This window comes from Phodopus roborovskii, unplaced genomic scaffold, assembly GCF_943737965.1.
Source record: "Phodopus roborovskii unplaced genomic scaffold, PHOROB, whole genome shotgun sequence".
NCBI lineage: Eukaryota > Metazoa > Chordata > Mammalia > Rodentia > Cricetidae > Phodopus > Phodopus roborovskii.
In genome coordinates this window covers 142,977-167,557 of record NW_026125537.1, presented here as the reverse complement: position 1 = coordinate 167,557, position 24,581 = coordinate 142,977, and the positions used below count along the sequence as shown (strand labels likewise).

Genomic DNA, 24,581 nt, shown 5'->3' with positions numbered 1-24,581 from the left:
AGGTAGTCTACAGGAACACCTAAGCAGCCACTGGACACTTAATACCCAATTAACAGACTCCAGACACATAGCTTTTAGTTTATTTGTCCACTCGGAAATCTGCACATCACAGCTGATCAAGTCACTGAAGATCTACTCCTTTGGCTGTGGGGGGGGAAAAAAAAGTCATCAACAACCTTTAAAGGATCTTTAAAGTACAAAGACAATCTCTTTAAAAAAAATAACTCATGCAAAACAAGTATTAACTTAAAACAAAAGCCAAGAAAATGCAAACATCTAGAAAGAAATTAAAAATTCATGTTAGAAATGAAACAAAAAAAACAAGTCAACATCTTTTAGACAGTCACTGTTAGTAATGTTATAAATGGTACACTTGAAAATCTATATATAAGTAGTAAATCTTCACACGCTTGCTCAAACTACATGAGTAATAAGGATTCTAGTGATCTACGTAAGAGCTTGAATTATACCTGTATCCAATCTCCACTCACTGAATCAGTGGCAGGAAAGAGGGAATGGGAAGGAGGAAAACAAACAGTTCATTAGTAGTCCCTTTTCAAACACCAAAAATTATCTACACTGAAAGTATATGCAATTAGGTACCTTGGGTTGTTCTGTAGTTGTACATGAACATTCCTTATACCACCCAATTCTGACAGCACCTTGCTCCACGGTTAACAAGGTGGCACACAACTGCACTAATGCCAGACCAGTACCAAACGTATGCTGTCAAACATCTTTACATGGAGGACACATCCCTGAGGCTGGAACCTTTTTCTGGTTAACCTTGTGCCAAGCAGAGGACCCAGACTTGAGACTCCTTTAGATTCCAAAGGGAGAACTCTAAATGACTAGGCAAGTTTTTTTTGAAATCTGTTCCATTTTAATACTTAAGTACACCAATCCTGGATACCACGAGGTATTCACATTAGTATAACAAAAATTAAGTATGCCCCAGTTTCAGCTCCACTGCAAATAAAGGAACACCAGGTTCTAACATCAAGCAACAGTCCAGAGGCCATTACTATTTCAAACTCATTTTTGAGCTGGCTTTTCAAGGTGGTGCTAGTGCAATCACCAGGGAAACTAACAGTTTATGACAGGCTAGACCCAGGTCAACCTCTCAGACTGACGCTGAACCTGGTGGCTTAGCAAAAAAAATCTGTGTTCAAAGGCCTTCATTCAGTTCAGGGGCAGAGGACAAATCTGACTGCACCGTCGAAACTGCTATCAATCATCACGTATAATTTGCAACACCTATGCAGCACTATGGACAGTGTGGAAAGAAGTCATTTGATTATGGCCTAAGGCAGGCAGATTGAAAGGTAGGCATTGTAGGTAGTGGGCACATTTCTAAAATACTAATGTAATTCTACTGCACATTACAAATGTAGTAGAGCAGGGACCATTCTAATTAAAATGCGTGTGGTAAAAATTACCAAAGCTTCATTATGTCACTCAGTTTTCTATTAAGAATAGGAGACTTATTAGTGACAGAAATGCTAAGACACTGAAGCAGATGCTACTCCCAAGAGAATCTTGGGCTCTTGCAGCACCCTGGAGGTGTTCAATGAAGCCACTTCCCAAACACCAGTCTGAATCTATAAGTTCAGGGAGACCAGGGCACCTTCATTAGTGAGGCACCCCTCCCCCACATGTAACATGCCATTTTTGACTTTCCAAATAAATGTTAAGACTTTCCTTTTGACACAGTAATAAGCCATACTATGAAAATTGTTGTTCAAAAGCCAACATGCAAAGCATCAAAGCTAGCTGAGTGAAGGTGACACATCCCCACACCGTGCTCAATCTCAGTACCTGCTAGATATTTCATTTCTGCTGAGTAAGAAATCCAAGACAGGAGAAGGGGAAAAAAATTCACAAAACACTTGATTATTCAGCAACCCAACACCTTAATTCAACTCCACTATTCACAACTAGCTAGAAAAGCTGGCATAAAGCTACCATTCAAATCACTGTGATCTCAGCTAACTGGAGAGGAAAACAGTTGGACATTTAGAAAGCATGGGCCACATTGATCCAGCTGCTTCAAAAACCATTGTCCCATGTTAAAAAATAAAATGAAATCCTAGGAACATGATCTGCTCTCCCCTGAGGTGTCTATGCCAATTAGCATGAGGAAAAAATTCCTGGTAATAACCAGGGCTAGAAGGCACCACTAGGATCACTGAGTCAATGTGGCCTCATGTTGGATTGTGCTAGTCTATGAGCAGAAGAGGTGGGCCAGTCTACTCTATGATACTACTGTTACATAGCTTCTCAAAACGTTACCTTCTGCAATCAATCCAGAAGAGGGAAAAGAAAAAAACATCAAGAAAGATTTAGAAAAACCCCTCTTCATAGACAATGTCAATCACTGACATATCTGTACCTCCCTTGAACCGTACCTTTTTGCCAGCACCAACGTTGGCCTTTGCTGTTCCCCTGACCTTCTTCATTCTGTTCTTGCGTTCCTTTCGTTGTTTTCGGGAGGTCTTTTTCTTCTCATAAAGGCCATGCTACCAGAGAGAAAAAAGTTTATGTATCTGGTGAACTCACTCTAATGGGTAAGCTTAAGTGAGAGAACTTTAAAAACAGCTTTACAAACCAATACTTTTTTTCTGTTTAGCTCTGGCTGTCCTGGAACTCTATCTCAAGACTGAGACTCTGCTTCAGTGCTGGGATTAAAAGCCGTGTGCCATGGTTCACCACCCAGCCCAACACACCCTACAGACTTTCAATTCTTACTTCTCCTGTGAAGGAACTGGTGTCACTGAGAATTCTACCATTCCCACTGTGGAGAACCTAACCCATTAATTTGCTCTTGATCATTCCTGAAAGAATCTAAATCTATTTAGCCAGGTATAGTGGCACATGGCTCTAATCCCAGAAGTTGAAGGCAGAAGCAGGCTGACCTGTGACTTGAAGCCAGTCAGGGTAACAGCATCTAGTAAGTCTTCCTGCAAAACTTACACTAGTTATAACATACTCCATCATAGCAAGGAGTAAATGGGATCAAACAAAGAGAAAAAAAAAATCCTATCACTTAAACTGGGATAAAGTAATTGTTGCAATTAGTGTCTAGCCCGCCACCACCCAAGAAACAAGTCAGGAGTAGTGGCCTATGCCTGTAATCTTAACACCCTGGGCAACATAGTGAGTGAGAAAGCCTAAAAGATGAAATCAATCTACACAATCCCAGCTCTTTGGAAGATCAAGAGTTCCTGATTCCCACCAACTAAGTATCAAGTTTGTTACCAGTTTTGGACTAAATGGAATTCAGTCTTAGTTTTTAAAGCTATTGTCAACACACTGTAAAATACTGTAGCTTGCTCATTAAACAAGAATTTTCCTAGCCAGATGTAGTAGTGCATACCTGCAACCCCACTACCTAGGCTAGAGGAACACACTGCTGTTGAGTTCCAGTTCAGGACAGATAAATTACATTGAGATGGGCTAATGGGTAGGAGCGAAGTCTGGAGATGTATCAATATCATAGATAACCAGGAACCTTTGCATTAGGCTAAGAACGGTCTTATTAACCTTTTTAGAATTCCTAGTATACTTGTTGTTTCCTAAACTGCTTGGTATTGCTCATTGTATCTTTTCATAATGTGATAATGGAAAATCTTCTAACTCGCCATCCTGCAAAGAACTAAATATTCAATAGCTGTCAAGCAAACAGAAGATACCTACTCTTGCAAGTCTGTGTTTGGGCTCATTCTTCTTTGCATAATCTAGAGAATCATAGATCATGCCAAAACCAGTTGTTTTCCCACCACCAAAGTGGGTTCTGAATCCGAACACAAAGATGACATCTGGTGTGGTTTTGTACATTTTGGCTAGCTTTTCCCGAATTTCTGTCTTTGGTACTGTTGCCTTCCCAGGGTGAAGGACATCAATGACCTAAAAAGAGACATAACAGTTTAGTATTCTTTGTAATTAACTACATCTTCAAAATTAAGACACAAAACACTAAACTTTGACATGTCCACCCTTACCATCTGTTTCCTCTGAAGCAGACGGTTAGTCATGAACTTCCTGGTCCGGATCGTTACTGTGTCATTCTGTAGATAACACACAAGTTAGTTAACAGCTATGTTAACCTTTCCTTGCCTTTGCTGTGCTAATTCAGCAGCTACTAGCAATGGGGCCAAGAAACAAGAGGTGGTGGAAAACCGTTAAAAGGGGGAGTGGGGTATCTCAGTCCAAAAAGCATGTGGCAACCTCAGCCACCACAAGACCACTTATTTTCTGTCATCTGTTTCTTTTTAAGTTATAGTAAACATTTGGGTTTCTCAACATTATTGGTTTTTCTGATTAAGTTGTATGGATGTCTTAAGAATCCCTGGCTACCTGGTCACTAGAAACCACTAACACTCCTAGTCATTGCAACCAATGCTTAGAAACAAGTCTCAGTGGTTCCCAGCACCCATGTCAGGTCGCCCACAACCACCAGTAACTACAGTTCCAAGGGATCTGAAACCCTCAGTGCCAACTTTTTCCCTTAGTACAGTACGAAGTAGCTGGCATTCAGCAAGCTTAACCACTCTAGAATTTTACCTGAGATCAACTTTATCACCAAAACCTTGGAAATAGTCGCTAGATTTTCGACCTCAACTTGTTTAAGTAGCCGCGATGGTGCCTAATCACTGAGTTAAGGAAAAAAAATGAAAAAGAAAAGCAGCCTGCAAGTGGCGAGCACTGTACTATGACTCTGAGGGAGGGAAAGAGAATGGGCATGGCAACCTTTTGGCAGTCTCCCCCTAAGCACTTTAATTCTCCCAACACACCCCAATTCTACTCGGCTGCTACGTAGGCTAGCTTACTCGAGTCCACAGGCCAGGAGGCATAGGCGCCTTCTTCACCTCGGCCCGGTAGCGCCCGCATCACCCCTGTCTCTCAAGCCCAGTTGGGGCTTCCGTGACCCCGAGGACGAACAGCCTGAAGCCCAGCGTGTTCCAGTGGGCGGCCCAGCCCCGGCACAGCGGCCTGGGCGACTGGCCTCCGTGCGACATGGCCCGAGCAGAGCAGGTGAGCTCTGGATGGCTGCGGCTCCAGGGACAGACCTGAGGTGGCAGGGATGGCACGGATACGCTACGGATAGAGACGACAGCCCGAGGAGACTCACCATGATGGCTCCGGCGACCCAGCTGCAAAGGAGGAAAAGAGAACCGCTCTCTGCTGGCCAATCATATTAACGCGCACGGAAGGACCCGGGCGTCGGCGCGGGGGCGTGGCCAAAGCCTCGGGGCAGACCACGCCAATGCCTGACTGAAAGTGCTAAAGCCACGCCTCTCTGTCCTTTAGACCCTCCCACTAGGGCTAGGCAAACTGATCTATGGTTATACATGCATGTGTTCCTTTCCAATTCATTTCTTTTCACTTGTCTTTTGTCTTTTGTTGTTTTTGTAGCTCTGGGATGTTCTTAAACTCACACTGTAAACCAGGCTGATTTCGAACCTTCCTGAATGCTGAGATTTAAGGCGTGTGCCGCAATGCCCAGCACAGTTCACTTTTAATGTTTTTTTTTTTTTTTTAATATTTTATTTTTCCTCCAGTGGCAGTGTGTTTAAATTGCTTCCATCTAATGGGGCGTGAAAAGCAGGGGCAGGCAGATCTCTGAGTTCAAGCTCAGGACGGCCTACAGAGATAATTTTAGGTCAGTCAAGGCCACATAGTGAGACCCTGACTATAAAATAAAATAAAAATTGCCTCCAGATGAGTTAATCTTGAATCATTTAGAGAAGGCCTTTTGGCGCACATCCCCACTTTACACCGAGGAAAACAGCAGAAACCTTAATTTAGTCCTTTTCATGTATGCAACACTGCATGCTGCTATCACTTTTTTCGTAAGAGTTTTCACATGTGATATTTTGGATTCTCTGAAACCTTGCAGTGAAGCCCATTGAGGCCTGGAAAAAGTTGTTGTATTGCCAAGAATGATCCTGAATTCCTGACCTTCCCTTCACCTCCCAAGTGTGGCACCACACCTACCAACATATTGGATTGGGAGGGGATTTGTTAAGATTTGGTTTTGACACTTTCTGAGCATCTCTAAAACTTGCTGAACCAGAAATAGTCAACCAAGAGGATCAAAAGTTTGAAACCTGTCCTGAGGTACATATAAACTTGCAGACAAGCCTGGCTGGATCCTGGCTCCAACTAAAATTTAGAAAAAAACAGAGAATATAGTTCTGTTCAGTGGTAGAATGTTGTCTAGAATGCAAAGGTTCTGATTCACACCCCCCCCCAGCATTAAGAAGGGAAAAATAAAGTCATCTATTTGACCCAGGTGATCTTTTTGACACACCTATGATCTCATCTGTCTGCAAAGTTGAACAAGATTAGCCAAGAACTTAAGGCTACCCTGGGCTACATGCCAACTAGGGTGACACAGGAAGAAGCTATCTCAACAATATTTTGTCTGTTCCCCACCCCCAGATCTTTGTCTTTACACAAAATTAGCTTGTAGTGTTTCCTGATCCATAAGTTATGCTTAGCATAAAGTGGAGAAGAGTATAAAAATTAATTCAATTGTGCATTAGTCCAAGGGGAATATCAGAGTGCCCCAGAGGCTAGTATGCATAAGGAAATCAGGCTATACTTCTGGTACCTGCCTGCACATATATGCACATACACAAACATGTTAAGTCCCCAAAGCAGGCTCCCAAATGGCAGGGCAGATGGCCTGGATCCCACCTGAGCTTAGTTTTGCCAGGAGCAGAAATCTAAAGCATTTCTCAAAAGCCCTTAATAGCTGGCTAAAGACCCTGACAATGTATGTGGGTGTTTCCTCTGCCTCACAGAGTTCCCATGCTAACCACTGGCTTTTCTGAACTGCCCCACCCCAGACACATAACCTTATAAAACCTAACAAGCTTTGTTGTTGTTTTCAAGACAGGGTTTTCTGTATTGCTTTGGATGTCCTCTGTAGACCAAGCTGGTCTCGAACTCACATAGATCAGCCAGTCTCTGCCTCCCGAGTTCTGGGATTAAAGGCATGTGCAACCAATGCCCTGCTCCTAACAAGCTTTGCAGTTGGGTGCTGTCTTCTCTTATCCTTAGAGGCAGCCAGGCATTTGTTTTTCCGGTGTGTGTGTGTGTGTGTGTGTGTGTGTGTGTGTGTGTGTGTAAACCAGGCAGTTTTTAGTATACTGTTCTTTCTTTCCATGGACAGATGGACAGTGGTGGAATTCCATGGGTTCTTGCTGCACCTACTTACAAAACACATATTGAAATGAATCATATATATATATATATACATATATATATATATGTTATCTAAGCCTTGAGAATATGGAGGCAGAAGGATGGCAAGTTCAAGACCAGTCTTTCTCAGGAAATGAAATGCACATACATATAATACATATACATGTCCTAGTGTATACTTGTATAAATTACGTTTTCCACTCAAATAACTTTATAGACTGGAAGCTTGTGTGCACTTATTTCCTCTTCTGATTGCCCACATGGTGCTCTTCTGTCCCTTTGGCAGGTGGATTTTTGCTTTCACTGTCTCATAAACAACTAGATGCTCTTTATTCACAAAATAATGATTATTATTATTATTATTATTATTATTATTATTATTATTATTGGTTTTTAGAGACAGGGTTTCTCTGTTGTTTTGGAGGCTGTTCTGGAACTAGCTTTTGTAGACCAGGCTGGTCTTGAACTCACAGAGATCCGCCTGCCTCTGCCTCCTGAGTGATGGGATTAAAGGCATGCGCCACCACCGGCCTGATTTTGAGTCTTTTGATTTTTCTTTGTTTTGATGTAGGGTTTGTTGCTGTTTGGCTTAGACATAAGGAATGTGCGGTACTTGTCTGCCATTTTGAGAAACAGAAAGGCATTCTTTTTTGTTTGTTTGTTTGTTTTGTTTTTCTGTAACAGCCCTGGCTGTCTTGGAACTAGCTCTGTAGTTCAGACCGGACTCAAACTCAGAGATCAGCCTGCCTCTGTCTCCATAGTGCTGCGATTAAAGACATTTTGACACTACCTCCAGCCAGAACGGAGATACATATATATATATTTTTTTCTGCGTGGCCTGGGTGCATTTTTTATACAGCAGCCGCTAGGAGGCGCTGTTGCGGGAGGGCGCAAAGCAACACGCATGAAGACTCACACTCCTGCGGCGGAAGAGGAAGCGGCACGTGCGGTGCTCTACGGTGGCCGAGACAGTGATGCTGTTCCCTCAACCTTGAATTCAGGAGCACCCAGGCAAGGTGCGGCGACAGTCGTTTTTGTAGTCGGAGCCCCGAGAAGGGCGCCAGGCAGCCGGCACCATGGTGAAGGAGCAGTTCCGCGAGACGGATGTAGCTAAGAAAATGTAAGAATCGGCCGGGGCGGGGGTGGGAGAGGCTGGGGTCCCGGGTCACAGCGGGTTCCAGGTGAGGGACAGTTGTTAAGAGAGCGAAGAAAGAAGTCCCAGGATGGGATTTCAGCTCCCAGGATGGAATTTCAATCCCAGGGGTTTTCTGGACTACGGAGGAGAAAGTGGGATAGACAGAGCAATGTCGGAACGGGCGTCCTGGGCCAAGATATCACCCCCCCCTCCACCCCCGAAGCCCTGCACTGACTCCCTTCTGCGAGCTTTCCTTCTGGCACGAGGACACAGTATATACTGACCCAAGGTTGCCAGTTGGAAAGTGGCTTCACGGGCAGCAGCTAGGTGGCAGGCTTAGAATCCAAGCTGCTATTCAGGGCCCTCTGCTTCAAGACTTAATTATTAAGCTGCAGACTCTCCCTATGAGTTTTAAGGCTTTTATTTTAAAGGTCGATCCATTTTTTTTTCCTTCAGCGAACCATGTTAGAGTACTGAGGTCAGTGTTGTGCACTAAAGATTCCGTGTGAATGCAGTGTTTGCTGCTTGGTCTAGTGCAGAGTAGACAAGTCCACCAAGGTTGTGGCAAATGCAATGACAAGCTGAGGAGATAATGGGAGCACACATAATGGATAAGTCCAGGCTCACCACAGACCAGGCCTTTCCCAAGACGCATATTGGAGGGACAGGGTAGACGAATAGAAGTGAAGCAAGGGACTTAACCCTATGTGAGTCTTGCAAGGAGTGTCAGACTTCTGAAGTGTTTGACCAGGACAGAGTTTGAGTAAGATTCCTCATTGTGGGAGGACATGACATGGATCCAGACTGGGAATGATGATGGCCTGAACTGGGGATGGGGGGCCGCTGAGGATGGATGTAGGGACATGGGAAAGAAGTGGATTCAAAGAGGCTTAGGGTATACAATGGAATAGAGAAGTAGAAATGGAGGTAAGAGAGAAACAAGATTGACATAATTACATGTGTGGTTGCCACTCAATAGAACAGCAGCTGTCTTACCTGGGTGGCCTCCCAGCTGTTTTCAGTACCCACCCCTCCCAGTACTTCACACCTATATACATAAAATACTTCTCTCTCAGAAGCCCAAGGGTATGTTAGAATGCAGGTGGCACAAATACCCAGGCCAAGGCAGAAGGATCATAAGTTTGAGGTTAGCCGAAGCCACATAGCAAAATCCTTCCTTCCTTCAAAACAAAACTAGAGCTTTGTCACTTGAATCTTCCAGTAGCTCCCTATTACACTGACACTAATTCCCTCCTGATTCTCAAGCCTTGGCCCCCTACAGGCCTTACTAGACTCATCTTGTACCCTTAGCTGGCAGGCTTTGCAGCATTGTTCTCCTTGCTTGTGGTTGTTTGACGAAGCCCAGTGTGTGTGGTCCAGGAATCTGTCTTCTGCTTCAAATGTTCATTCTTCTAATTGCCTTATGTGTAGGCTCCTTTTTTACTTGGTATTCAGCTGGAAGGTCAGCTTTGCAGAGAGGCTTTCCACCAAGACCCTATTGTCCCCTCAGACTATAACATTCCTTGTCATTTTGATTCTCTACATCTTTTATGAACTGTCATCACTCCATGAGACATTGGTTCCAACTCCCAGTACTCATAAACATACTAAAAATAAACAGATACTAAACTGTGAGGATGTTAAGTCCTTTATGCAAAGTGGCATGGTATCTCTAGATAATCTGTTTGGCTCTGTAAATTGTTTTACTTTTTTTTTTTCTTTTTTAGAAAATGACAAAAGGGAGAAAACCTGTACATGTTCAATATAGACAAAAATATTTCAAATACACTGAATTGAAAATGCCCATGCCCAGTTGACTAAAGTAGCTAACCTAAAAAGATTTGGCAGACATCCATATAAACAAAGGAACTGGTCAGGAGGACCATACAATGAATCAAAAAACAAGGAGGGTTGTGACCCAGGATAAGGTGGGGCTCCAATATCTAAGTGATAGAAGTGGGGGGAAAAACTTCAAAAGACACTAAAGGAATAAATAAACAAATATGTAAATAAATGACAATAAAGAAGGAATTTACAGCAAGAAGCGGGATACTCAGGTAGAGTACCCTGAGAACATAGAGAAGGAAGGAATTCCAGATTGGTATGGGAGCAGGGTGAACCACCAGTGCCTGCAGAACAGTAAAATGAGAAAGTTATTATATCCACCATTAGGCCAGTCACCAAGTGACCTTAGAGGGTGATACCATTTCATGAGGGGAATAGGAACTGTTTCCCATAGGATAAAGGGTTGTTTTGAAGGAAGACCTTGAGAAGTTGAAATATATTTGGGTTTGGTGGAGCTAGCATGTCAAGTGAGTAGGAAGGGCAGGTTAGTTTTGGTGGGTTCCATGTGTGTGCCTGGACCCATGGACTTTGATGTACTTTTTCCCTTGTTTGTTTCCATTGCAGAAGTCATATCTGTTTTGGAATGAAGTCCCCTGAGGAAATGCGCCAGCAGGCACATATCCAAGTTGTCAGTAAGAATCTGTACAGCCAAGACAACAACCATGCCCCCTTGTTGTATGGAGTACTTGACCACAGGATGGTAAGGCCCTGCCCCACCCAGTATCTGATAGTTGACCTGCTAAATCAGCATGACATATAGGAAGGAGCAGGGTTTCTCTCCCTCCCTCTACCCCTTCATGTCTGACTCTGAATGAGGCACTCCACCATTTGTGTGACTGGTACGGACACACTGTGGCTTCCCATATGTTTGTGGGATATGAGGATTGGGCCCCTTTCTTGTGCTCTCCACTAATGGTTGGGTATACTTTTCTCCAAAGGGTACAAGTGAAAAGGACCGCCCTTGTGAAACCTGTGGGAAAAACTTGGCAGACTGTCTAGGCCACTATGGGTACATTGATCTAGAGCTGCCGTGCTTTCATGTGGGTTACTTCAGAGCTGTCATTGGCATCTTACAGGTAAGCAAGGGAGAAATTCAACAGTGTTTAGTTAGGGGTATTAGAATGAACCCAGGAACTGTGAGTGAGGAGGGGTGTATCCAGGGGAAGTTTTTTGTTTGTTTGCTTGTTTGTTTTTCTGAGACAGTGTTTCTCTGTGTAGCTTGGGCAAGTTTTTTATACTAAATACATGGTATCATTGTCTTAGGGTTTCTATTATGTGAAGAGACACCATGACCATGGCAACTCTTATAAAGAAAACATTTAATTGTGGGGGCTCCTTTACAGTTTCAGAGGTTCATCTATTATGGTCATGATGGGGAGCATGGTGTTTTGCAGACAGACATGATGCTGGCTACATCTTGGCTTGCAGGCAACAGGGAGTTTACTGAGACACTGGGTGGTGTCCTGAGCATAGGAAACCTCAAAGCCCACCCCCATAAAGACATACTTCCTCCAACAAGGCCAAAGCCATTCCAACAAAGCCACATCTTCTAATAGTGCCATGCCCTATAAAATTATTGGGGCCAATTATATTCAGGCCATCACAATTATAATCTTACATTATATCAATTCCTTATAGATTCTGTAATGTCTTATTTCCCTTGAGAAAGTAACAGCTGATAGAGGAGGTAGTGGATAAAGGCACTTGATGCCAAGTCTGACCACTTGAGTCCAATGACCAGGTCCCATGTTGTCTAGGAAAGAACTGCCCTCACACATAAGCTATAACATACACATGGACACACACATTCTCATATTAGAATAAATAAATAAATGTATCCATGTGGGTGGTGGTGGGGCCTGCCTTTAATTCCAGCACTTAGGAGGCAGAGGCAGGTGGATGTTTGTGACTTGGAGGCAAACCTGGTCTACAGAGTGAGTTCCACGACAGGCTCTAAAGCTACACAGAAAAACCTTATCTTGAAAAACCAAAAAAAAAAAAACCCAAAAAACCCACCAAAACAAACAAAAAAAGTAAATAAAAACCCAAACAAGTGAGAGTGGTAGTTTATTCATTGCAAATAATGTTAAGCCAGGCTTAACACACACTGTAGTCTTAGCACTTAAGCAGAAGAAGAGAATCCCAGGCCCAAGGCCATCTGGGGCTGTATGCTGAGACCCTGTCTTAAGGGCTCAGGAATTCAGATTCCACTTTTCAAAACCTCTGTAGGAGTAGGTGCACCTGTAATCACATGGCTAGAGAAGCAGAGGCAGGAAGATTGAAAATCTGAAGCTAGCCTAAGACCAGAGGTGAGTTCAGGGTCAGCCTGAGCTAACAAGACTTTGTCTCAAAAACCAAGGGCTGTAGATACAGTTCATTGGTAAGCACTTGCCTAGCATGCATGAGACCCTAGGTTCAATTCCCTAGCACTGCCCCAAAATAGCAATAGTTTAAATAATTCAGAAAGCACAAAGAAAAAGATAACAACACAATCTTGTCGTCTAGCCTTGAGTACTGCTAACATTCTGAGAACATGGGCTGCCTCTATGTGCAGGTCTTGGTTTGTGATGATTTACTCTGTGTACACAACAAAGAGGTGACATTTAGCAGTATTACGTGGTGTGTGTGTGTGTGGGGGGGTCAGAAGATAAATCATAGGAGTAGGTTTTTTCTTAACTTTTGGTTCCCAAGGATTGAACTCAGATCATCAGTCTTAACAGCAAAGCACCCTTCCCAGTAATGCATTTCAGTAGCTTCAGAGTGGCTTTTTGTTTTAGTTGTTTGATTTTTTTTTTTTTTTTTTTTTTTTTTTTTCAAGACAGGGTTTCTCTGTATAGCCCTGACTGTCCTGGAACTCACTCTGTAGACTAGGCTAACCCCAAACTCATGGAGATCCACCTGCCTCTAGCTCCTGAGTGCTAGGATCAAAGGTGTGCACCACCACTGCCCTGACCAAGGTGGTTTTAAAGGGGAAGAACTTTTTTCTCTTACCTTTGTTTCCATTCTGCTTAACCTTTAAAAGATGATCTGCAAAACGTGCTGCCACATTATGCTGTCCCAAGAGGAGAAGCAGCAATTTCTAGATTTCCTGAAGCGGCCTGGCCTGACCTACCTGCAGAAGCGGGGCCTGAAGAAGAAGATCTCAGATAAGTGTCGGAAGAAAAGCACTTGTCACTACTGTGGTGCCTTTAATGGTGAGGGGTCGCCCCAGAGGCTCAGCAACACCTTTCTCCCCACTATGTTTCATGGATTCGTTGTGTGTGATGTTTTAGAATCAGTTTTTTCCTGTGATTAGGCTTAAGGGCCCAGCAGCTGGTGTGTTACTAGAAAATGTTCCTTTCCCTTTTGATTGTTGTAGCTCTAACCTTTAACCAGCAGAGCTGACAACCTGATTCTTTTAATCCTTGGAAAATGAATTCACTCTTATAGGTACTGTAAAGAAATGTGGTTTGCTGAAGATAATCCATGAAAAATACAAGACCAACAAAAAAGTTGTGGATCCTGCTGTATCGAATTTCCTGCAGTCCTTTGAGACAGCCATTGAACATAACAAAGAGGTTGAACCACTGTTGGGAAGGGCTCAGGTGAGCTGAAAATGCAATTCATGCCTTCCCTTTGCCTGCACCTTTCAAACATCAGGTGCACATATGTACATACACATATACTTGTACATATTCTTTCCCTCCTTTCACAGGGGTCACCTGAGGCGATTGGAAAACACAGATATTTACATTACAATTCATAGCAATAGCAAAATATAGCCACAACAAATAATTTTATGGTTGGAGGGTTCACCATACCACGAGGGACTGCATACCAAAGGGTCACAACATTAAGAAGGTTAAGAGCCATTGCTCTATGTAGTCCTGCCTGTCCTGGAGCTTACTATATAGACCAAACTGACTTGCCTCTGCCTCCCAAAAGCAGGGATTAAAGGTGTGTGACACCATGTCCAGTTCCTACCTTAGGAGTTTTAGATCTTTGGTAATTTGCAGAGTTCTTAATAAGTTAGCGATTCATAGCTTAATATTTTAAATATATTTGTTCTTTAAGAATTTCATATATGCATACAATATATTTTCATCATGTTCACTCCCTACTTTTCCCCCTAAGTCTCTCAGATCGACTGCCTGTCCCTTCCCAACTTAATGTTCTCTTTTCTCTTTTAAATGACCCACCAAGTCAAATTTATGCTTCCCATATATCAAGGATATGGGGTCATCCACTGGAACATGGTTAACCCACTAGGAGCCACACCCTTAAAGAGAATTGGCTCTCCTTTCCTTAGAAACCATAAATTAGCAATGACTTTTTAGCTAGTGTAGAGTGTTATGAGCCCTTCCCCTCCTCCACAACGTAACTCTTACACTAATGAACTTAATTCAAAGGTAATATAAACTTATTAAGAAAAATGATTATAATAAAAAGAAATTGTTAGGTGTTTACAAATGGATTTCAGTTAAATAGCCAGAACCCACATGGTTGGGGAACCAGTGTAGTGGTACATGCTTATAATCCTATCTCTGGGGAAGCAGACAGAAACCCCAGGGCTCACTGGCCAACTGGCTCTAGGCAAGTCTCTACCACATAGCAAGTTTGAGGCTACACAGGCTCCTGTCTTCAGAAAAACAAAACAAAACAAAACAAAAAAACAAACAAACATAGGAAAAGATAGCTTTACCAACCTATAGGAAATTAACCTATCTCCATTCCTTCCTTTTTACTTCCCATAGGAGAACTTGAATCCATTAGTAGTTCTGAATTTGTTTAAGCGCATACCAGCTGAAGATGTCCCTTTACTTCTGATGAACCCAGAAGCTGGAAAGCCCTCTGATTTGATTCTCACCCGACTTTTGGTGCCTCCCTTGTGTATCAGACCCTCTGTTGTGAGTGATTTGAAGTCTGGAACCAATGAAGATGACCTGACAATGAAACTGACTGAGATAATTTTCCTAAATGATGTCATTAAAAAGGTCAGTGTTTCCCATTAACTTGTACATTCTGCTCTGAGTGCATCTAGAGATGTTAGCCCAGTAAAGTGCAAGAAAACTGGGAGATCAGGTTTGTCTCTGATATTTCTGTACTCATAGCACCGGATCTCGGGTGCCAAGACACAGATGATCATGGAGGACTGGGACTTCCTGCAGCTGCAGTGTGCCCTTTACATCAACAGTGAACTCTCTGGCATCCCCCTCAACATGGCACCCAAGAAATGGACTCGAGGCTTTGTCCAGCGCCTGAAGGGGAAGCAGGGTGTGTTCCTGACAAGGTCTACCATTGTGTTGAGGGGGTATATGTCTGTTCAGATATCCCCATATAACATAAGGTCTGTCATGGGACCCATGGTGTTTTTGATTTATTTAGGTCGATTCAGAGGTAATCTGTCAGGGAAGAGGGTGGATTTTTCTGGCCGAACAGTCATCTCACCTGATCCCAATCTGCGGATTGATGAAGTAGCTGTGCCAGTTCATGTGGCAAAAATTCTAACTTTCCCTGAGAAGGTAAATACCATTCAGCTTCCTGATTCTTTGTTTTCAACCCAGTGTTTCCATTTTGATATCTCATGCTACATATGGAGGAACTAGAAACCCACAGAGCTTTGTGAAAATATCTCATTCTTTATGGTTTTTTGTTTTTAAAAATGAGTGCTCTGAGCCCAACAGTGGTGGCACACGCCTTTAATCCCAGCACTTGGGAGGCAAACACAGGCGGATCTCTGTGAGTTCCAGGCCAGCCTGGTCTACAGAGGTAGTTCTAGGACAGACTCCAGAGCCACAGAGAAACCCTATCTTGAAAAACAAAAACAAAACAAAAAACTGAGGGCTCTGTCAGCATATACATCTGAATGCCAGAAGCGGGCATCGGAATCCATTATAGATTGATCCACCATGTGTTTGCTGGGAAGTGAACTCAGGACCTTTGGAATAACTGCTGAGTCATTTCTCCTGCTCTGTTAAACACACAACCTCTGTAACAACTGTGCTGGTGCCGTCATAGTTGTAGCTGGTGACTATTGAGTTTTCATTTGTTTGTTGCAGAGCTAGAAATCCAGCCTAAGGTTACATGTGCCAGGCCTGTTAGCATCTGCTCCACATACCAAGAATGGAATCTCACTGACTTTAAAGAGACAATTCTTTTTTTTTTTTTTTTTTTTGTGATTTTTGTTTTTTGGTTTGGGTTTTTTGAGACAGGGTCTCACTATGTAGCTCTAGCTGTCCTGAAACTCAATAGGTAGACAGAGCTCTTCTTGCCTGTGCCTCTCAAGTGCTGGGATTAAAGGCGTGTGCTTCCACGACTGCCTCAGCTTTTTAAGTTTTTAAGGGGGTGATGGATAAAGCACTTAAGTTATTTTCTTTGTATTCTGTTTTTATTTTTAGTGTATGTGTGTACACATGCATGAGTGTGAATGCACATGTCCTAGAGTGTGGAGGTCAAGGGACAAATTTCAGGAGTCGGCTCTTTGCACATTGAGTTAGTTCCAGTGATTGAGCATAGGTCCTCAGACCTGCTGGCAAGTGCTTTTTACAAACCAATGAGCCATCTCACCAGTGTTACCATATTGCTGTCAGAGACAACTGCAAATGAAAGAAGCACTTTTTGTTTTTATGCATTTTAATTTTGCTTTTTTCCCTAGTGCTAGAGATGAAACTGGGCCTCATAGCCGGGAGGCCAACTAACCTCATCATAAACCCATCCAGCGTGTTTTAAAACAAAAGGGAACGCCCATCTATCTCAGGCTTTTCCCAAACACTAAAACCCACTCAAACCATTATCAGTGTCACCTAGCCATTCTGGTTTGCACATTTTGGTGATGGGAGCTTTTTGAGATGAATAACAATTTTTTTTAGCTGTTATCTCTGGAGTGACTCTTCTATCATGCTTAGTCTTTGAGTGTATCCATTCCACCTTCTGTGTCGCAGCTTTTTTCCCTACTGACAACACTGAAATGTTTCACTGAAAACATTTTCTTAAACAGTGCTATAAAAAAAGAAATGCAGTACTTCCCATTTGTATGTGCATTTTGTAGTCTAGCCATACAAAAATGCCTAGTCACAAAATTGTCAAAATAATAATCAATTTCTTCTTCCTAGTTTGTTTTCTTGGGATGGGTTGTTAGTTTTTAAACTGTAAAATTACTGAGCCAAAGTGTCTGATCATTTGAAAGCTGTTCTGGCTCACCCAGAAAGCCAGAAGCAGTCTGCACTCAGTTCATACCCTGAGTATAAGATGGTGATTACAGTCGTCCCCACACAAACTTTGTATGGAGACCTAGACCACTACAGGGCCTGGTAATAAAAGCTTGCTGATTAGCTGCATACCTGAGGTGTGTAGACAGTCTCGATCATCAGTGCTTGTCATAAACCTCTTCCAATTGTCTTCATATAAATGAAGAATGGTCTCATTCTTTTCCATTAAAACATTGACCAAGAAGTTACAGAGCATGGCTGGAGCAGGCCACAGCCCATGGTACTACTGCCATATCTTTTACCCTTAGGACCTGGTGAAAGCTGGCAGATGAAGTTGCCACAGACCGCATTTTAGTACAGTATTGTACTGTGCAGTACGTGTGGGGAGACTAGAGACTGAGAAAGAATTTGGCCTTGCCTCTTCACATCTGGGCTCCTCCCTGACAGTTTGTTGTTCTTGCAGCTTTAGTCAAGACTGTGGGCCACAGCTGACCTGTGGGAGTTCTCTTTCTCTCAGAACAATGAACAACTGAGTACTGGTGGCTAGTTTATAGAAAGGAAAGACTGTCTTACTGTGTGTTTTTTTTTTTTTTTTTAAATCATGGTACTGTAGGTGAACAAAGCAAACATCAATTTTTTGAGGAAACTTGTTCAAAATGGTCCTGATATTCACCCAGGAGCCAATTTCATCCAGCAGAGACACATGCAGATGAAAAGGTACTGCTTTCCTGGATGTGTGGGATTAAGCTTCCTGATGGTGCTGTTCACCAAAACCATGGAATGCATTCTAGATGTAGTGATGGGCATTTTGGGGTATAGAAAGTAGATGTTTAAATTGAGTAGCCCTGTGTCTGTCATTGTATCTATTTGATCACTATAAATGCATGAAGTATTGTCCTTTTACATGTGACGTCACTAGATCTAGACATACAGAACCCCTTGAGATACAAACATGTTTTCTATGTCATTGGGTTCTTGAGGATCTCTCATTGGTGTTCATTTCACCAAGTTTGGCTTGCACAGCCAGGTGAGGTGACCAGTGGTTTAAGTCTTGAGGGTTTTAAGGATCCTGTAGAAAAAGGAATGTTACTATATTTCTATTTATTCTAAAACAAAATACTTTCATTTTTTAAGAACCATCTTTACTGGGTTTGGAGACTGAATCCAGGGCTTTGAGGGTACTAAGCAAACAACCCTATGTACCTCAGGCTCCCAGCTTCTCTTGTTAAAAATAGGGTCTCACCAGGCTTTGGTGGTGCATGCCTTTAATCCCAGCCTTTGGGAGGCAGAGGCAGAGGCAGATGGAACTCTGTGAGTTCAAAGCCAGCCTGGTCTATCTACAGACCCAGTTCCAGGACAGCCAGGGCTACACAAACAAACAAACAAACAAACACAAAAAGCAAACCTTGTATCAAAAAGAAAGAAAGAAAGAAATGGAGTCATGTTGGTGGCACATGTCTGTAGTCCCAGTATTTGGAAGACTAATACAGGAGGTTTACAAGTTCCAGGTCAGCCTGGGCTACATTAGAAGACCTTATCTCAAGTAAGTGTGTAAGATGGTATTGTCTTAGATTAGTTTAAGTCTTGTAGACATTGGTTTCTGATATGAGTGGGAGAAATGTGGTGAAAGAACTTGGTTCAGAGGTCATATGTGTGTATCCTGCATGCTTAGGTTCCTGAAGTACGGAAACCGGGAAAAGATGGCTCAGGAGCTCAAGTTTGGGGACATCGTAGAGAGACACCTTATAGATGGAGACGTGGTGTTGTTCAACCGGCAGCCCTCGCTGCACAAACTGAGCATCATGGCCCATCTGGTGAGTGTGAGGTTGCTACTCTTAGTTCCTGCCCAGTGGGAACTTACAGGGTATATTCAGGGATGAATTCTGAACGGGTGAAGTTAAAATTGCTGGAACTCTGAAAGTTTTGTAACTTTGAATTTTCTGTTTCCCTTTCAGTTTAAATAAACCTTGTTTTAACATTTAAATTTAGTGTGTGTTTGCATTTGTGCCATGATGTACATGTGGAGTTAGAGAACAAGTTGTAGAAATGAATTCTCTTCTCTCAGGTGCCTCCCAAAGATCAAACTCAGGTTGTCAGGTGGAAAACTTTGATTTTGACTTCATTTAATATTTTAGATTTTATTATATATGTGGGTGTATCTGCATATTTGCTACATGTATGCAGGAAAATCTAGAGACCTGAAGAAGGCATAGGATCAGATCAACTGGACTGGAACTCTAGGTAGTTATAAGTTAAATGGGTGCTGAAAAGCAAAGAGTGCATTGTTGTAGCAAGTGCTTCTGATCTCAGAACCATCTCCAGCCGCCTCCCTTCAGTGGTTTTTTTTTTTTTTTTTTTTTTTTTTTTTTTTTTTTTTTCAAGACAGGGTTTCTCTGTAACAGCCCTAGCTGTCCCGGAATTAGCTCTGTAGACCAAGCTGGCTTTGAACTCAAAGAGATCCGCCTGCCTCTGCCTCACGAGTGCTGGAATTAAAGGCATGCACCACTACCTGGCCCTTCAGTGTTTTTAAGATTCATATACAACATTACAGTGTCACAGATCTAATTGAGAGTTGGTGTGCTAATCACTGGAATGGTTTCATTTTGCAAAGAAAAATGTGTGGTGTTATGTGCACGGCTTTATATAAAACAGGCAAAAAAAAAAAAAATTACTTGGTTTTGCGTTTGCCTATTAATTTAGCAACTAAAGCCAGGTGGTGGTGGTACACGCCTTTAGTCACAGCACTTGGGAGGCAAAGACAGGTAGATCTCTGTGAGTTCAAGGCCAACTTGACACAGAGAAAACCTGTCTTGAAAAATCAAAAGAAAGAAAAGAAACATAGTGACTAAAATGCTTAAGAGACTTACACAGTGGGTCTTTTGAAGAGTGTGAGTGCCTAAGGCTTAGCAGTAGCATGACTTTGAAGAGCGCTGTGGGCTTACCTTTAGTATTGGCTTCCATGTTGCTATTGCTTTCATCCTTATGAGCTTGAAATGAGTCTAAAGGCTCACCAGATTCAGGCTCAGCTTTTTTTGGCAGGGCTGATAGATAGATAGATGTTCTTGGCTTGTTTGGGATGTTTATGTAATCTGGCCACCCCACTCTTGCTGATGCTAAGAAAAAGATTCAAATTCTTGAGGCTACACAGGAGCCCCCAGATTCTAATTTCTTACTATTCTCATACATTATTCATACTTTTTTTAAAAAAAATTATTATTTTTTTTATGTGCATTGGTGTTATGCCATGGGTATCAGGTCCCCTGAAACTGGAGTTACAGACAGGTGTGAGTTGTCTTGTGGGTGATGGGGTTAGAACCCAGGTCCTCTGGAAAAACAGTGCTCTTAACCACTGAGTTATCTCCACAGTCCTATGCAGACTTCTGTAATGAAAGTATTTCCTCTGCTGTTGGGCCAGTAGCTCACCCTGAAGAACAGTTCACAAAGAAAAGGCAGCATACTTGGCTAGTTCTTTCCCCTTCATCAGTCTGGGGAGTTGAGACTCACTGACTTCCAAGTTCCTTACTTGGTAGTCTTAGGTATCTTGCTTTCTTGCTTCCCCTATTATAAACTCAGTATGAAACTTTGTTAATAGTTGAGGAGTGTGAACTGTACATTTTGTCTCCTGTGTTGGTATTTGCCTCATAGTATGTTAACTTGGGCTTATTTGACTAAACCTATTAGTAATCTATGTTTACAACAAAAAAAAACAGTGCCTAGTTTTCTAGTGTTTTGTTTTTTCCTTATGGCTTGAAACAGGGAAGCTTTTGGGTTCTCATATTTTGTTTTGGTGTTCTACAGGCCAGGGTCAAGCCCCACCGGACCTTCAGATTTAATGAATGTGTCTGCACCCCCTACAATGCAGACTTCGATGGGGATGAAATGAACCTTCATCTTCCCCAGACAGAGGAGGCCAAAGCAGAGGCCCTCGTTCTCATGGGGGTAGGTAGTGGGATGTTGCCTCTGAGAAGTGCTCCACATGAAACAGTAGTGCAAGTACCAGTGCTAGAGAAGCAAGGCCCTTTCTGTCCTAACGAATGCTACAGGCTTGTGCTGTTCTCATTGGTTCCCTTGAATAGTCTTGAAAATAATAGCATATAAGTGAGTTAGTAACAAGTGCTTTTTAGGGTAGAATGACATTTTCTATGAAAATAAACTAGCTGGGAGGTAGTCTCAGCACTCTGGAGGCAGAGGCAAGTGGATCTTTTTCTTTGAGGCCAGCCTGGTCTACAGTGTGAGTTTCAGGCTACACAGAGAAACTGTCTCAAAACAATCAACCAACCAACCAACCAAACAAACAAACAAACATTCTAGAACCTGAGCTACAGAGTGAGACCCAGAACATTGGAGGCAGCATGGACTACGTACATGATCCTGTCTCAAAAAAGAAAAAGAAAATGTGCATCAGTGCCAGTATGGATATTGGGGAAGATGCCGTGCTAAATGGATTGTTTAGTGTGTTGTAAATAAAAACTTTTCCAAAGTATTACATGCTGCTTTGGCCTGTTAAAGGGCACTGTACTATTTGTTTTGTCTTCCAAACTTAAAATGAGACTGTTGTGGCTGCAGAGGTTCTGTGATAGTAAGGTTCATGCCTGCTTTTAGGACTTGGTCTCTACGTGTTTTACCATCCTCAATGCCCTGCTGCACATGGCACTGTTGGGTGTCTACTGTGTAGTAATTCCTGACTACTGACTTGGTATAGCTTTGGACTTGTGGATTTTAATTGGGACATAGGTGTGTTGCCCATGTTATCCTTGAACTCATGAGCTCAAGTGATCCTCTTGCCTCAGTAGTGGTCAAGAGCACACACATCATACTACATTTGGCTTGAGTATTTTCCACCTCTGGCCTACATTCCTCCATTATAAGTTTTCTTGTGTATGGTTGTAAGTATTCCCTATTCTGGCCTACAATAGCCATGATGGACTCTTTCACTGACATGTCCTAAGCCCGTAATTCATTCTCAGCCCCACTAAAAGTAAATAGGGAGATAAAATCCAGTTACTCTTGACAACTAAACCACAATCTCAATCTCCACATTTCATTGTTGAGATGAGCTTTCTCTATAGCCCAGGCTAGCCTAGAACTCCCTGTGATCCTCCTATATCTGTTCCTAGCACTAGGATAACAGACGTGAGACACCATGCTTAGCCATATAGCTTCCATCACTGATGTGATACATTAGTCTACATTGATTTAGGCCTTAGTCCATGTACTAGTTTTGGGGTTTTGGATTGTCTATATTTGTATTTTTTTTTAAAGCAGAAAACACAAGCTGTTTTTATAACTAAAAATAATATTAAAATGTTATTAGGAATAACAGCCACCACTTAGATTCAGCCAGTTACATTTTTCCTATCAGGAGCCATACTACTGTCATTTTGTTATAAGAACTTAATGATTAAAACAACCATAAACTACAGACTTGGGCCTTTGGGGTGGAAGAGTCTGTTGCTCCATCTGAACAAATGTCTTTGAGTTTCACTGGAGAAATTTTGACTGGGACTGGTGCAGCATTTCTCAGTAAGGCCTATAGGGCCCAGAATGTAAAGATTTACAAAATCATGAAACTATCCTATATCTCTACTAACTTCAGGCCTTCCCTCTGAGTGGGTTTCTAAACCTAGGTGAGTGTGTCCAGATGTATGATCCAGATGTAGGGTCATTCCATGTGATGGCTCACAAATGGGAAGTAAAAGGCCGTTGCCTGACAGGCCCTCAGGCATGGTAAGGAGGCCCAGAAAACCCACAGACTAACAGGAACACCTCCACATCCCCTTGTGGACATTAGAAGATTCCCACTCTGACAAGGAACCTGCTGCTTGCTCTCATTTGCTGTTAGAACTTAACAAGAGAAGTCACTCAGTTCTCCTGTCAATGTGGAGAAACATGGGATTGGTTGATTTCAGAAATCACAGAGCTCTCACAGAAGGGAATGTTTTTAGCCAGGCTTGGCTATATACACTTGTTAACCCCAGTGCCCAAGAAGCTGAGGCAGGAGAATCACTGAGTTCTAAGCCAGTCCAGGCTACATAGTGAGTTCTAGACCAACCTGGGTTACAGAGTGAGCCCCTACTGGGGACCTTTCTTTTTCCTTGATCAATAAGATAACTGCAAGGTAGTAAGAATCCTAGGGCGCAGACCTCTTGGCTCAGTAGTCTTGTGATGCCTATAATCATGTGACGCAGACCTTCAGGCTGCACTGTCTAAGCCAGAGTGGCTGATTTGTGCTTGTTTCTCTTTCAGACCAAAGCAAACCTTGTGACCCCGAGAAATGGGGAACCACTCATTGCTGCCATTCAGGACTTCCTAACCGGTGAGTGTTAACTTGAAAGGAGATTTGGCTTCTTAGGCTAAGTGTTCAGATGATGGCCTGGATGCTATTATTTGTACTTAGGAGTCATTCTATTTTTAGTTTGACACAGGGTCCCCCTGGGTGGCTTAACTGGCCAGGTGCTCAGAATCCTGTCCAACACTCCCAGGTGCCAGTTATAGGTGTGCACCACCATGTCCTGCCCTGTATTTAGATTTGTCATTTGCCCTTGAGTTTATTGGAGGTGTATTTTACCTGTTGTTTATTCATTTGATTCTGTGTGTGCTCACTTAGCTCCACAGACTTGTCGGGTGTTTTTCTGTTGTTTCCCTTTTTTTTTTTCTTATTTTACATATTGATCCCAGTTCTTCCTCCCTCCCTCTTTTCCACCCTCCCATGCCCCCTGGCCACCTTCCCCTCCCATCCCCCCACCCCTACTCCACATGTAGGGTGGAGTACCTTCCAGGAGGGGTCATCTAAATTTGTCAAGTCATTTGGAGTAGGGACTAGGCCTTCCCTCCTGCCTCTAGGTTGAGGGAGTATCCCTCAATGGGGTTTGTGCTCCCAAAGTTCTTTTGTGCACCAGGGATACATCCTGTTTCTACTGTCAGAGGTTCCTTAGACTGCCTAGGACCTCTAGCTGAGACCCATGTTCAGGGGGTCTGAGTCAGTTCAATGCTGGATTCCCAGCTATCAGTCTGGGGCCCAATTAGCTTCTCCTTGTTTAGGTCAGCTGTCTCTGTGGGTTTCTGTAGCCTAGTCTTGTCTTCTCTCTCTGCATCTGGATTCCAGTTCAGTTCAGTGTTTAGTTGTGTGTGTCTCTGCTTTTGTTTCCATCAGCTCCTAGATGAGGGCTCTATGATGGTGTATAAGTTAGTCATCAATCTCA

At 42.8% G+C, this 24,581-nt stretch overlaps 2 protein-coding genes across 7 annotated transcripts in view; one reads left to right on the top strand and one right to left on the bottom strand.

Moving 5' to 3' along the window:
* The window catches only part of Rps24 (ribosomal protein S24), a 1,129,312-nt gene extending 1,125,193 nt beyond the window's left edge, over positions 1 to 4,119 (bottom strand). For 4 of the 6 annotated variants that reach the window (XM_051176701.1, XM_051176704.1, XM_051176703.1 and 1 more), the window contains exons 1-3: positions 4,002 to 4,119; positions 3,697 to 3,906; positions 2,409 to 2,519 (exon numbers count right to left, since the gene is read on the bottom strand). In XM_051176701.1, the coding sequence (XP_051032658.1) occupies positions 2,409 to 2,519; positions 3,697 to 3,906; positions 4,002 to 4,034 (354 nt within the window). In that variant the 5' untranslated portion in view covers positions 4,035 to 4,119. Of the gene's footprint in view, positions 1 to 67; positions 145 to 470; positions 491 to 2,408; positions 2,520 to 3,696; positions 3,907 to 4,001 lie in introns of those variants that run through there. The other 2 variants (XM_051176700.1, XM_051176699.1) reach the window with 2 other exon arrangements.
* Positions 4,120 to 8,203: 4,084 nt separating this feature from the next.
* Positions 8,204 to 24,581, top strand: part of Polr3a (RNA polymerase III subunit A) — a 49,561-nt gene continuing 33,183 nt past the window's right edge. The window contains exons 1-12 of the mRNA XM_051176685.1: positions 8,204 to 8,332; positions 10,757 to 10,892; positions 11,131 to 11,268; positions 13,215 to 13,386; positions 13,622 to 13,776; positions 14,926 to 15,165; positions 15,283 to 15,445; positions 15,557 to 15,693; positions 17,993 to 18,096; positions 19,052 to 19,193; positions 21,178 to 21,318; positions 23,626 to 23,695. Coding sequence (XP_051032642.1) covers positions 8,289 to 8,332; positions 10,757 to 10,892; positions 11,131 to 11,268; positions 13,215 to 13,386; positions 13,622 to 13,776; positions 14,926 to 15,165; positions 15,283 to 15,445; positions 15,557 to 15,693; positions 17,993 to 18,096; positions 19,052 to 19,193; positions 21,178 to 21,318; positions 23,626 to 23,695 — 1,642 coding nt within the window. The 5' untranslated portion in view covers positions 8,204 to 8,288. The remainder of the gene's footprint in view (positions 8,333 to 10,756; positions 10,893 to 11,130; positions 11,269 to 13,214; positions 13,387 to 13,621; positions 13,777 to 14,925; positions 15,166 to 15,282; positions 15,446 to 15,556; positions 15,694 to 17,992; positions 18,097 to 19,051; positions 19,194 to 21,177; positions 21,319 to 23,625; positions 23,696 to 24,581) is intronic.